This window comes from Triturus cristatus, chromosome 5_2 (genome assembly GCF_964204655.1).
Source record: "Triturus cristatus chromosome 5_2, aTriCri1.1, whole genome shotgun sequence".
Taxonomy (NCBI): domain Eukaryota; kingdom Metazoa; phylum Chordata; class Amphibia; order Caudata; family Salamandridae; genus Triturus; species Triturus cristatus.
In genome coordinates, this window is record NC_140588.1 from 1,067,615,787 (window position 1) to 1,067,629,888 (window position 14,102).

Genomic DNA, 14,102 nt, shown 5'->3' on the forward strand with positions numbered 1-14,102 from the left:
AGCTTTAATACTGTGCCTGTATTGAGTACAAGCTCTGATGCTGTGTCTGGATTGAGGACACGCTTTAATACTGTGGCTGCATTGAGTGCAAGCTCTAATGCTGTGTCTGTATTGAATATAAACTGTAATGCTGTGTCTGTATTGAGTATAAGCTCTAATGTTGTGCCTGTGTTGAGTACATGCCATAATGCTGAATTTATTGTGTAAAAGCTCAAATGCCATGTCTGTATTGAGTACAAACTCTAACACTGTGTCTGCATTGAGTACAAGCTCTAACGCTGTGCCTCTGTCAAGTACAAGCCATAATGCTGTGTCTGTATTGTGTGCAAGCTCTAATGCTGTGTCTGTATTGAGTAGAAGCTCTACTGCTGTGTCTGTATTGAGTAGAAGCTCTAAGGCTGTGTCTGTATTAAGTACAAGCTCTAATGCTGTGGCTTTATTCAGTACTTCAGTACAAGCTTTAATACAGTGCCTGTATTGAGTACAAGCTCTGGTGCTGTGTCTGTATTGAGGACACACTTTAATACTGTGTCTGTATTGAGTACAAGCTCTAATGCTGTATCTGATTTGAGTACAAGTTCTAATGCTGTGTCTGTATTGAGTACAAGCTCTAATGCTGTACCTGATTTGAGTACAAGTTCTAATGATGTGTCTGTATTGAGTACAAGCTCTAATGCCCTTGCTACGCCAATGGTGATTGGTGTTCTAGCCGGGGTTTCCTTGCAGAGATCTCCCCTCGCCGACTACAATCTCTTTGTGACCTGAAGTTTATGTTCTTTCCCACACCATCTTACGACCTTTAAAGTTACTATGCACCATTGCGTCATCACTGCAACCACCAACCCTCATTCACAACTATGTCCAGACACCCGCCAACGCCAACCAGCAAGGCACCAGGCACCGTCAGACCCACAGCACCAGAAGCTTGGGCGTTGGTGTGTTCTAGGACAACACATCGTTGATTTTTGTTTCTAGCAGGGGTCTCTTAGCGACTTTGTTTCTGCGGTGTTCCCAAATCTGCATTGGCTGAACCCATATGTCCACGCCCCTTCCCCCGCTGCCGCTCCACGCCAAAGGCCAATGTTGAAACTATGTGTCTGTTATCTCTTGAGCCCTCAAGTAAGACACTTTTTGTGGACCGAGATTTCCACTTCAAACACATCTTGATGTCATGATGGGGGTCTCTTGTGTCTCTTACAGTTTGTTTTTCTCCTTTTGCCCACTGGTATTGTATAGAGATATGTCTATTATACCTCGGTTTACAACCCGTATCCACCAGCAAGTGGCATTTTATAAATTGCCAACCACAGATCAATCAGAAATCTGTCTCTAAATATTAAATGTAATATTAATAAAGGTGGTTTAGAGACAAGGCAAGGCCTAGAGGGCTGGTCATGACTCGTGATTTAGAATTTCTGTCCCTGAACTCGCCTGATCCATATGTTTTTTAACGATGCCTTTACTTGCTAATAAGGTGCACGTTTGTTAATAATCTGCCATTGTTCAGGAGCGTCTGCACAAAGGATGGGGTTCAATCCCCAGTTATTTGTACAGTGACAATACTGAGAAAATCTGAGGTGTCCAAGTGGGCTGAGTGTTGGAAGCTTTAGGTAATTTGCAGTCATTTGTGGTCTGCTGTGGCCTTATCGCCTAAGCGCAAATTTGTGGTTTTTTTTATTTAAGATTTACACTATTATGGTTTTTAAAAAGGACTGCAGATTTTCGTGCTGTTTATTACTTAAAAGAGGCCCGAGGAATGTAAAAACATTTCTTTTATTAAATGTAAACGTTAGTGACCTGTTTTAGCAGGACCTGGTGCCCTCAGAGCGCGACTCGGGAATTCTGGAAAAGGAAAGACTCTGTTTGACACTCATCTTTCATTTAGATCTTTTGCCGTTTTTAAGGCAGTTTTTTGGGGGGGGTGAAGCATTTTATCGATTTTCCAAACCAGATACCTTGCAATGAATCAAACCCCCTTTTCCTTCCCTCCACCCCAACCGTACGATCATTTTAGTTTTATATTAACCTTGCCATTTTCCTACTTTTTGTTACTTGTTACATGTTTGAAGCCTGCTCATGTATCACATAGTCAGTGTTTGCTTTTGTAGAACATATTTTGTTGGATGCTACAGGTTTAATGGGCGCTTTTGAAAAATAAGCCAACATCTCACTAAAATTACATTCTTTCATATGTGTGTCTGGTAATATGTGACTGGTCGGATATGGTGAAAAATGTATTTAAAACGTTTTTTTATTTTACATTGTTTTGCGTAGAACAAACACAGGTGAAAGAGTAAGAAATAGCTGATTAATACGAAATGACAAACGATCCCTAAATTATATATTTTTTTAAACCAACATATTTATATACATTATTCTCGGCATCTTCAGTCAAAAGTTTAAAGTGCCGCAGAACGATGTCCATTTTAGGGTGAACCCTGTCATCTGACGTCATCGCAGACCACCAACCATGTCTAGACTGTGAATATATGGCTCTTCCTGTATAGTCTGATGACGAATAAAGGTTTAATTGGCAATGCTTTAATAGCACCGTGATTCCTTTCAATGGTAGCGGTGCACTTAATAAAATCTAAACAATGGAGAGTAAATAAGCATTGTCAGTGAACACAAGCTGCAGGAATGAATCACAGACACACACACGTGGTCATGTGTAACTCCAGACATGAAGACCAGTTACAAATACAATTTACACATGTAAGTATTTAACTCTTTTTAAAAAGGTAATACATATGGTGTTAGCTGAACCGGAAGTACCTCATCCAGAGCGGATGCCGGCTTGGGAGAGCCGCTAAGGAGAAGGACACTGCTGGCAGTATTGACAATAGTACAGAGGGCGCTGACCTGTGTGTGCTGCACAGTGCTCCACATTTTAGTAATAAAGATACAAGTATTTAACATGCATTGTGCACTGGATTACGAGTTATAGTCCATGGTGTCGTATTTGTTTACAGAGACCCGCTGAAGGATTGTATGCTGGTCAGATTTGATACGATTAGTGCCTAGATATGCCTTGAGTAACTATTTTTTGAGGCGCTTTTTTAGTGACTTGCAACATACTCTCATCTAAGTGTTGTAAACGTTTGCTTCACCTTTTCTTCCTTCCCAGTGGTTCTTTCAATAACTCCTCACTCCTTGGACTATTGTTATCTTGTGTATGTTTGACCTTTCAAGGGCCAACATTACTCAGAAGGGTAAACCGGAAACACCCCTCAAAGCAGGGACACCAACAGCATCTTCACGCTCTCTCCGCCCCTGACTCAATCCAGACCTCTGCTGGTTTGTGAAAGTTTAGCTAAATAGACCTGTTCACTAACAATGAATCCACTGGGCCCAACAGACAGTGATAAAATCCCCAGGGTGATGGGCAAAGCTTGTGTCTTCCTATCTGGCTTTTGGCCTGCACAGTCACTCAGCCAATCACAGCAGGGGCTCATCTTTGCCGCCTAAAGTGCCCTCCAACTTCCAAAAACCTATCAGCCAATCCCAACAGCCTACATCCAGGCCTGCTCGGCTTCTCAGCCAATCCCAGTCTCTGGCCCAGTGAGCTTTCCAGTCGGCCTCCAGGCCTGGCCCTCCTCTTAGCCAATCACGGAACAATTACAACAGTTACAATACAGTTTAAAAGGGAAAGCAGATCAGGTGGGACCTATAAGCATTGCTTTGCACAGCTCTTATGTTGGTAATGTTGATATTTTAATCTTTAAATATGTTTATTCTAAATTTATGTCTGAACCCCACCTCATATCCATCCTCATATTTCTCCTGCACTACTTTTTACACTTTGTTTTTTTCTTTGCCCCTCCTTCTGTCTCCTGCCTTCCTCGGACTGTGTACCCGCCTCGCCCGCACTCCTGGTCTCAATGGTCCCAGCTTTTCACTAATCACTGCCCCTTTCTTGCGCCACCCGAGCTGGACCCTGCAAAGCACGCCTTCTCGGTAAGGTCCACACTACACCTGCTCACACAGCACCCACAAACTAGGACTTTGTGGGTGCTGTCTACCTTCCCTAAGACCACCACCTGCCACTCTACTGTGAACACCTGTGCACACACATCTAATTCTATGCATGCTGCTTCAGGCTGGCACTCTTACTGGCATACTTTCCCTGGCAGTAAATTCCATCTGCAGCCGTAAATCTACACCCAACATGATACTCTGAGTCAGGGTCTGGCATTTGCTACGATATACCTACCTGTTTGGGAGCATTTAGAAACTTTGCAGTACCATCTTACCAGGGTGGGACGAGGTGGCAATTCGATTAAATTCTTTATTAAGATTTGGATCTCAAATGAGGTTCACAGAAGGATAAGACAAATTACACTAAAACTGAGTCACAATTGTGTCATCATAATACTATTAAGTAAATGCATATTTAAATCCTTTACTAACAATCAGTTAAATCGAATTAAATACATATGTAATTTCATTATAAATAAAACTTCTGATAATAAAATCAATTCATATAACAAAGAGAGAAAAGTTAACATTTTATGCAAATGATCCACTCCCCGATTGCAACAAAGATTATGTGCAAATTACTCAGAAGAAAATAAAAACAATGACAGTCATAACAGAAATCTGCATCTAGACCGGAGATTTACATTCTTGCTAATAACAGTTACCAGGGGCCAAGAGAGGGGACTTGTATTCAGTTTTAAACTCCCATGAATCCCGCAAGGAACCCCCCCCCCCGCATAGCAGCAATCAATATATATGTTATTCCACAAGAAAACAGTCCGATACATTTCTTTCCCTCATACAGCTATACTCTAAAAAAATTAAAATAAGTTCAAAAACTCCATAAAAAAGTTACATATTTTTGTTCGTATTATTTCATTCTTTGAATTAAAAAGAAATTCACGTGCTGCTTTTACGGTTTTAACATTATTCTGTAAAACATTGGCTGTAGCATCTGGTTCCGATGCGGTAACAGGGCTGGACAGACAAACAGGACATGTTTGAGCTTCTGAATCCCTAAATGACACGTTACAATCTTTCCCTGTTCTTACAGAAGATGGCCAATTTACAGTTAAATTATTCAATGTAAGTAAATTCATACAGAAAAAAATCAGCTGGAAATTGGAATTTGGATCCCAAGATTCAAATTCCAAGCCAGATCCTTCTGGCCTACTCTTGGATGGCCAGATGAGGATATCACCTCCAACCTTTCCTTCATCCTGCTGCACTCAAGATCTCTCTGAAAACTAACAGTACAGCTAGTACCCCTTAAAAGTTTTTGAATTTTAAAAGAAAAAGAATGGAAGTCACAGATTCTTCCTGTACATTAAAATAATTCAGAGCTTAAGTAAAATTACCGTAGAAGGAATATTTGTCTGCTTCTGAACCAAACATTTTGTGGTTCAAAAAGCCCTTTTTAGAATCGGAAACACTATTCTTCAACTGATGGCCCCACCGAATCACTCTAGCTAATCCTTGAACATATGAGCTTATCAGATCGAACTCTAACCTCATAGCAGGGGGAAACAGATGTATTAAACTACATAATTTACGCATTATCTATCTATTCAAAGAAGCCCCATTTTTCTACCTGAATAGATTCAATAGCACATAGTGGTGTTGGAGGGACTTTCACTTTAAAAACAGAAAGCATTTGCAAAAAATGCCTTCGACCCATTACGTTATAAAACGTGCATAACCCGCTGGCATACGAGACAGCTTTGCAGGAGCAATGTTCAATGTGGGCCTTATCCTCTGTGCTGCCAGCTACCATTTTCCCTAAGTAGAGATAAGAATTTACAATCTCAAGTTTCTCTAAGGAAATACTCCAAACATATTTGCCATTCTTTCCACACTTTCTACTTTTTAAAATCAAGATTTTACTCTTAGAAACATTTATCTTCAGGTAATGTACAGTAGTATACTTCTGAAGGGACATTAGCTTCTTATTCAACTCATTAGTTAAATCCTTAATTACAACATTGAATGTATAAATCACACAAGAAAGGGGACAACCGCCTATCTTCAGAGCATCACCCTTGTTAGGAGCAAAGCAATTGGTTAGGAGCAACGTCGGGGTGGCCTATGATGAAGCAAGTCACATTACATGAGTGAGACCACATCGTCCAATTCTTGGAATTGCCAGCATTTAGAGTAGGAAAGTAGTAGTAGAGAGATAGAACCTTCAGAGAAGCTTAAAAAAATTCCAAATGCTCCCAAACAGGTAACCACGTCACTTTGTGTTTTGGATGTTGTACTAGAGGCAGACGCGGGGCCTGACCCGGCCTCTTTATCTCATTCGGTGTTACAGATACTTAGATATTGACACCCACTGCAAGACCTGCCTAGTCCACCAATTTCAGGCTCTATCACAACGTTTCATACCATTGAGATCCCAGCTCTACCGGTATTAAATCTGACGGAAGGTGAATAACTCCCGACTGACCTAAATTGCCAGTTTTCTTCCAAACAGAATCTATGGGGAGTATTCACGAAAGCGTTACTGACTATGGGAAGTAGTACTATAGGGGTACCCTTTTACGTACCCTTACATGTCGGTGTGAATCGACTCCAGCACTTATCAGTAAAAGTGCAAAGAAAGAACATTCCTTTCTATACGTACTAATTATACATGAATATTTACATTTTTCAAACTAAGAAAGACATATAAAAGTATGTAAAAGAGTGCTACTGGAGCACTGCTTCATTTACTCCAAAATGGCCTTGTGAATAAGCCCCGTAACTGTCTTCAGCTTACCCTCGCTTACGCAGTACTGCTCTGTCCCTGCTGCTGCATTTACTCTCTTTCTACAACTACTCCTGTCCAGTGTGACTTCTGCTACTGATTCCCCACCATAGTCCCTACAGGAAATGGGCTCCATTCATTTACATTCCCTTTGTGAGGAACTTCCTTATGTCACTCTCTTTGTAAAGTCAATGTTTTCCTGATGGAATTGTAAATTATAATCTATTGTACAATTTTCCGTTTGCTCATGAAACATTAGAATCAACATCGAAAAGTCAATAGGACCAGTTCTCCAATGTGAAAAGAAAAATGTTAAGTTCTTTATGGAAATTAATAATTAGGAAAAATGCAAACTTCAGAGGAAGGGAGTTCCAAAGATCAGCAGCACAGCAGAAAGAAAGTCCGCCAGAGCTGGCGTGTTTGAAGAAGGAACACGCTTAAGGGTCTTCGATACCGAGCAAAGAGAATGGGTTGAAGCGTAAAGAAGACATTTCCTGCACAGGTTCAGAGGAAACCTAGAGAGGAAAACTTTATGCAGCATGGATGGAGCTTTGCAAGAGTTTCTTTTGGAAATAGGTAGTCAAGGTAGCTTGATCAGATAGAAAGAAACAGAATCAAATTTCCTGAAGCCCAGGTGGTGCTGAGCCACTGCATTCTGGAGTGCTTGGAGCCACTCAACATGGTAAAACCCCATCCTCATGGAAAGTCCCCGAAATGGCTGTGGGGAGCTGTGCTGCCCTGTGTTCTTCACCGGTTGGTTCCTTTCTGTTATAAAGACTGTTATTGACTGTTCCATCTGTCTACTTGTTTTGCCATAAATCAGTAAAATATCAGTTATTTACAAAACTTTAGAGACGCAACCAGATATCTGTAATTTTTGCATTGTTGGAAGATTCTAGCGATATTGATGACATACTCATATTGTCAACGTTTGCATCCATCACTGAAGTTGATGTCAAGGCTGCCTTGGTAGGATGTTCGTCAGGTTTTCTCTTTAATCCCTGACTCCCCAATTTTTTAAATTTCATCTCAGAAGTTATCTGCCTCCATCTCTGAAGGCATCTCAATTATTCCTTAGAAAACTGGGACGCTTCCCTCCTCTCAGAAAACTGCAATAGTGATGCGTCTGCTAAAGTAGCAGACTGCAGATTCTGCCATTTTTGTGAATTTTAAGGCTATTTCTCTGTTGGCTGGGCCAACCAAAATTTTGGAACACTAAATAGGCAGCTTCCAAGTTTTCTAGAAACACGCTGTCTCCTGGAGGACTCATAGTCGGGTTTCTGGCAACAGCACAACATAGATTGCTTGTCTAACAGTCTCTGCACAGGTTTGTACCCTATTAGATACAGGAGGTCACGTCGCTTTGGTGTTATTAGACCTCTCAGCTGCATTTGACAACATGTTACACTCCATTTAATTGAAGCACTGCCCGGTAAGGATATTTGGGGTGCGGCACTCAGGTAGATACATTCTTCTAAATCAGATCGCTCTTAAAGGGTCATCTTCGACCCTTACAAATCCATGGCTTTCCAGTTTAAACTGGGAGTTCCTCCTGGGTCTTCACTAACCTCTACCCTGTTTAATGTGTACTTAACGCCATTGGCCTAAATTGGGTAATCCTTTGGAGTCTCGATTGTGTCCTACGCTGACAGTCCGCAGCTCATTGTTTCTATGTCTGATCAAAATGCTTACACCCAAGAGCTCTTTAAGGACTGTCGTCAGTTGCCGAATGGATGCATCTGAGCTGTCTGCAATTCAATTACTCTAAAGCATAATGCGTGCAATAGACTTACCATAATAATGAATACATTGAACCTTTTACTCACCTGTTTAACTTTACAATAATCCACCCGGCCACTGACCTCACCACTCATCCAGTCATGCCTCCATACACACTCAATTCATCCCTCAATGTGTACATGCATGCCCCACCCTTGCTTCCACTCATCCACCACAACAGCCAGCAAACAAAGACAGCCACCCAAGCACTCTCTCAATCATCTAAACACTCTTCATGAGGTTATCAAGCTGCTGGTATCCAGCCATCCAGTACATCCGACATCTGCCCACTCAGATTCCCGTGCCTTGTTTTCCTTTTATACATCCATGCAATCACCACTCATACAATGACCTCACATATTCTAACCACCTGTTACCCACCTATCTAGCTTTCTATCCCCACTTTCCAAACCTTGACCCCTTTATCCAGGACCCTCCCACACATCTTCCTGTTTTCCAATAACACGTTGACTCTCTTTTCATTTTACTCACTCAGTAGACAGAGCACGCACGGACTTAACCATCCATCTACTCATCTACCCACCCAGCCATGTTCATTCTTTTCTTTTGACCACATATTGGCACCATATCCCTTCCAATAGGAACCACGCATATGGTTCAGAGTAACATTGTGCTGCGCTCTTCTTGGACCTTTCCTCTGGAACATAATTATTTAGCAGGCCAGATATCAATCCAAGGAGACGAATGATCATCACATTGTTTATAAAGATTAAGAGTGATGCCTTCCAGAAAAAACAGAAAGTTGTTAGAACTCAAACTGAGTCTGTCATCCGCCACCTGATCCCTTTATGAGAAATGCACAACAACATGGCCAAAGGCAGACACTCTCTAGTGAAAGTGGTCAATATATGTTGCGGGTCACAGAGGTCAGACAAGTGTTTTCTGTCTGTTTCGAATGAATGATGAATTGAGATTGCAAGCTTTCTTGACAAGGTTCAATAATATTCTCACATGTGCTTTCATTCTTCTTTGCCTGTAGAGTTTACAAGAAGACAAGTCCAAATGCAAAGGTGAGTGCCATCAATGTCTGCAAATTGTACAAAAGATCACAAGACATGTTCTAACCTGAGACTTTGAGACAGTGTGCCAAAGGGGCCAGAGGCCAAGCCCTGGTTCCAACCTCCCTCTTCAGACAGCTAAAAGCCATGCTCAAGAGGGAGTTGGGTGAATATAATAAAACAAATCCGAATTTCACTGAAAAAAACAAAGGTTAAAGTGATGTGATAGTTAGATATGGCAATAAGCTCTTATCTCACAATAACAAAACTCAGAAATTCCCTGAACAAAACAGCTTATAAGTTATGTTATAGTTATGTATGGTAATGAATTCTAAGCTTATGTTAAAAAAACTATAAATTCACTGAAAAAAATCAAATGTTAAATTGAGATAATAAATAGGCCTGGAAATATAACAAAAACTAATGTTTAAGAATCAATATAACATTGAAATTCACCAGTTATAATTTACTTAGCTAACTATAACTTGTGCCCCACCATACACTGCTTATAACTTCACATATATATCACTCATGAAATGATCAAGGAAAAAAGCTAAAAACAGTGGAACCTTCTGAGAACCAGCACCTAACCTAATGTCACTCTCTCAGTATTCTCCCCTTGAAATTTAATAGGGATTCGCGTGCACACTGAATAGCACCCACTGTAACAGTGCCTATTCCCCCGGGAATCCAACAGTCTAACAACAAAGCACAGGTGCACCACAGAAGGAAATTAAAATTCACATTCAAAGAATTTGTCTCCATGACATGATAAATGACATAATTGATGACCGCACTGATGATATCTCAAATGAAGTATCCATTAGAAGAACAAATTGCTTACATTCGGTTATGCTCTTTTTGGTGGACACTCTCTATAACAGCAGAATCCTCACATCCGCGCTCTGTGGAGTGGCCTCTTTTTAACATCTGCAAAGGTCTCCAAGTTAGTGATCAGCATACTGTTACCAACAATTATTTATGCTCAGTATCCATGACAACGGAAAGTGAAAAGACAAGGAAATGACATTTGCACGGAGGGGTGGCGCTTATAAACAGCTTTGCGCCAACTAACTAAACATGGGACCACTGGTGCAAAAGATCCCTGTATCCAGCCTCGCACCTGGGGATATTCTACGTTGATGATCTCCAGTTGGTTCGAGTATCGAGCAGAAAGAGCGTTACCAGAGTTACATAACTTGTTCTTTTGAAACAAAATGGTATCTTTTGATAATGAACTTGTTCAGTCTGAACAGAACTTTACTTTTTTGAGACTCGAACATATACTAAAACAAGTGCTTCTCATTTCGTTTTCAGAAAAAACACAACCTATGACATGTCATTCTTTAAAAAAGGACTACTATTCCAATAATTCAGACAAAAATATGCTTTTGGACATTATCAAACATAATCACATTTCACATTTTCCAACATAATCTGATATAACTAATAATTTGATTAACATGGTATAATTTCAGACTTAATAAAAATTACACATTTTTATAATTATATTATATTTTTTGAATGTTATGTACTAAACAGGCCAATGGATTCACTATCAGCTGTGTATCAACCTGACAAACTAGGAGTCATGCATTCTTGCACAATGTAAACTCCAATCTTACCGGAAGGCGAAGGAGGAAGATTTGTCAAACTCTAAGTCTTTGTGAGAAATTTATTGGGAAAATAATCACCACTTTTGTTTAATCATATCCCTTCATTTCTAACACAGGCATTGATTGAAAAAGTATCACTTATTACTAATTCCACAATTTGCTCTGCAGCAGTCAGTGTATCACCCTTAGTCTACAGTGCACTATAAGAGTGTTCTATCACATTATTAACTTTTATATTCTGACACACAAAAACACAGAATCCAGAATACCGCACACCATTAACACATCTACCACATCATCAAGGTAAGTATATATCACTGTACATAGATATGTAGTTGAGAATAGCAAACATATACTTACCTAAATACACTGACTTTGACATTATGGTCGCCAATATTCTGGATTAAAAATCTTTTATAGGTTGAACTAAAAAAGACCATTTCCCAACCTCTGACAACACGTCCAAATTAGTGAGGTCCTGGGCCTCTTAAATTTCAGTTAAAACAACCTGCAGCACTGCCCTTCATTACCTAACAATATTTTTTACACAAAGTAGATCACCACAACTCACAAAAGTAATCAGAGAAATAGATGTGAGAAGTGAAAAGTGAATAGTGAGAAGGCACCTCACGTACGCAACACCAGGAAGGCTGCCAGCTGGTTCTCGCTGGTATGCCCACGTTTTATCATCATTGGTTGCCAACTCACAAAGATAAGAAAACTAGTGTCCAGTGAAGGAAGGGTGGGCAGACAAAGAAAAAGGAATTCGAACAGAAACTTTGCTGTCCCCATAAACAGAAAGAGAGAAAGAAAAACTCAGTGTATTGCAGAGAACAAGTGTTCCGAGCAATATTAAAATTGAGTTGAAAACTCACTATAGGTCCCCTTCTTTATTCAAAACCAGTGAGTTCACTCAAAATAAAAGCACTATATGCCGCTAACCTTTATAAGGAAGGCCAACATGTTTCATTGCCATTAATCCTTATTGTGGCAATTTCATCAGGGCATAGGGTTTCAATCACTCGCCTCACTGGACATACACTTTTGTGTTGCAGAAGGGCTATATAAAAAAGCAGGAAAGAAGAGAAATAGAATGGCAATTTTCTATTCAATCTTCAATGAAAATATATGGACCAACCATTTATGCTTTTAATCAAGTCTACACCAAATATTCATTCCAATGAGTGTATTTACCATGTAAAGGCCGAGGGCACTCATACCAGCCTTCACAATGCCAACCGGGGTTGTATTAAATATTCTTTTCCCCGATTTTCGGAAGTGCGCTGAAACTAGCGCGTGTTCCACCTGTGGAAAAGAGGTTTGCAACTTCTCATCAAGTACCAATGCATATTCTAATTAGTAATTTCCACAAGCATGTACTCACTACATATCCTCAAATCTAGTTTTACATGTCTCAAAAAACCCGCTACATTCAAACAGCGGCAGTGTTTTGGTCACATATCCATTTTAATCAGCACAGGGTTGCTCAACATGGACCCGACTTGGACTCATTACGGCAGCGCAAAGATTCACCGCAATTACACTTGACAATGCCCGGCACACCATAATGCCCCCACAGCGTTTTGCAACCTTTGTACCGGAGTTTTAAGAAATCTCACCGCAACCAGTATCGGAGCGATCCGTATCTCGTCACCGCCTCAATTCAAATCCGCTTCACAGCCTCTAATGTTATCTCTCTGTGCCACGCCCCCTACTTCCGCTTCACGTATTAAGGGGCCAGTGTTGGGAATGACTCGAATCTACAACGACAGCGGCGGCCATCTTGGAACAGCCACTATCGCTCACGAGAAGCTCTAAGTCAGATATTCAGTTGTTTAACTGAAATTTAAGAGGCCCAGGACCTCACTAATTTGGATGTGTTGTCAGAGGTTGGGAAATAGTTATTCCCAATAGTAGTAGAGGTCCTTGAATTTAAAAGTGATTCCTCTTGATGCCAAGCCATTATTGGTGTTGATAGACGTTGAGTGGAGGGCGGCTTGGCAGTTTCCCTCTATAGCTCCTAGTTGAAAAGAGTGAACTAAAAAAGAAACATTTTGATATGCAAGCCAGTATCAGTTGATAGCTGTTGGTGTAGCTAGGTATGTATTAGTTTTGAAAAGACATTTCAGGGACAGATATATGAAGCCTTTTTGCATTTGCAAAGGCCCGTTTGCAACTGTAAAAAGTTTTTGTATTATGTATGCAACTCAAATTGTGAATTGCGAATGAGTACACGTTACCAAATTACCAATACAGTATTTGAAAGAGGCGTGTTTAGGGCATCCCTTTCAAATGCTAAATTGGATTGTATGTAATAAAGCTTTCCTGCCGAAATCCGTTCTCAAAACATTAATACTTTACAGACTACAAAAATTGTAAGAGTAGGCAGAGGTCCATGAACCTACTCTTAAAAAATGTTACTTGCATTTTTTTTTAAATACATCCTGTTTTCCTTTAAGGAAAATGGGATCCATTTAAAAGAAAACTGCTTTATTTAGAAGCAGCCACAGACATAGTGGCCTGCTGTCCTCAGCAGGCCACCATCTCTTTGATGGATTTGATTCCAAGTAGATCGCAATTTGCACCCTACCTCATTAATATTCACGAGCTTGGTCAAATTGAGAATACTATTTTGCAAACCGTCCTATTAGTACAGAGGTCAGTTCACAAAATAGCACTGTGGTTGCAAAAATACTGGTTATAAAAATACTCTGCACAATTGCGCCAGTATTTTGCGACCAGTGCTACGTACATCTGGCCCTAAATATTAACATTTATGGACTACCTGAAAAGTTAAGACAGTTCCAGAATATATGTTCTATTTTTTAAGAATCTCTTAAATATTTAGAGCAAAGACTAGACTTACAACATCCAAACTATCTAGCTATGTTGATGGACTTACTTATTCAAATATTTATAAGTCACTTGGTCATCTGTTCTTCTGGTGAGTTTGCCAAAAGTTCT

The 14,102-nt window shown here is 40.2% G+C and overlaps 1 protein-coding gene across 3 annotated transcripts in view; it reads left to right on the plus strand.

The window, feature by feature from the left end:
* The window catches only part of ARR3 (arrestin 3), a 140,943-nt gene that overhangs the window by 36,685 nt on the left and 90,156 nt on the right, over positions 1-14,102 (plus strand). For 2 of the 3 annotated variants that reach the window (XM_085608358.1, XM_085608356.1), the window contains exons 3-4: positions 3,892-3,957; positions 9,504-9,534. In XM_085608358.1, coding sequence (XP_085464484.1) covers positions 3,892-3,957; positions 9,504-9,534 — 97 coding nt within the window. The remainder of the gene's footprint in view (positions 1-3,891; positions 3,958-9,503; positions 9,535-14,102) is intronic. The other variant, XM_085608357.1, reaches the window with a different exon arrangement.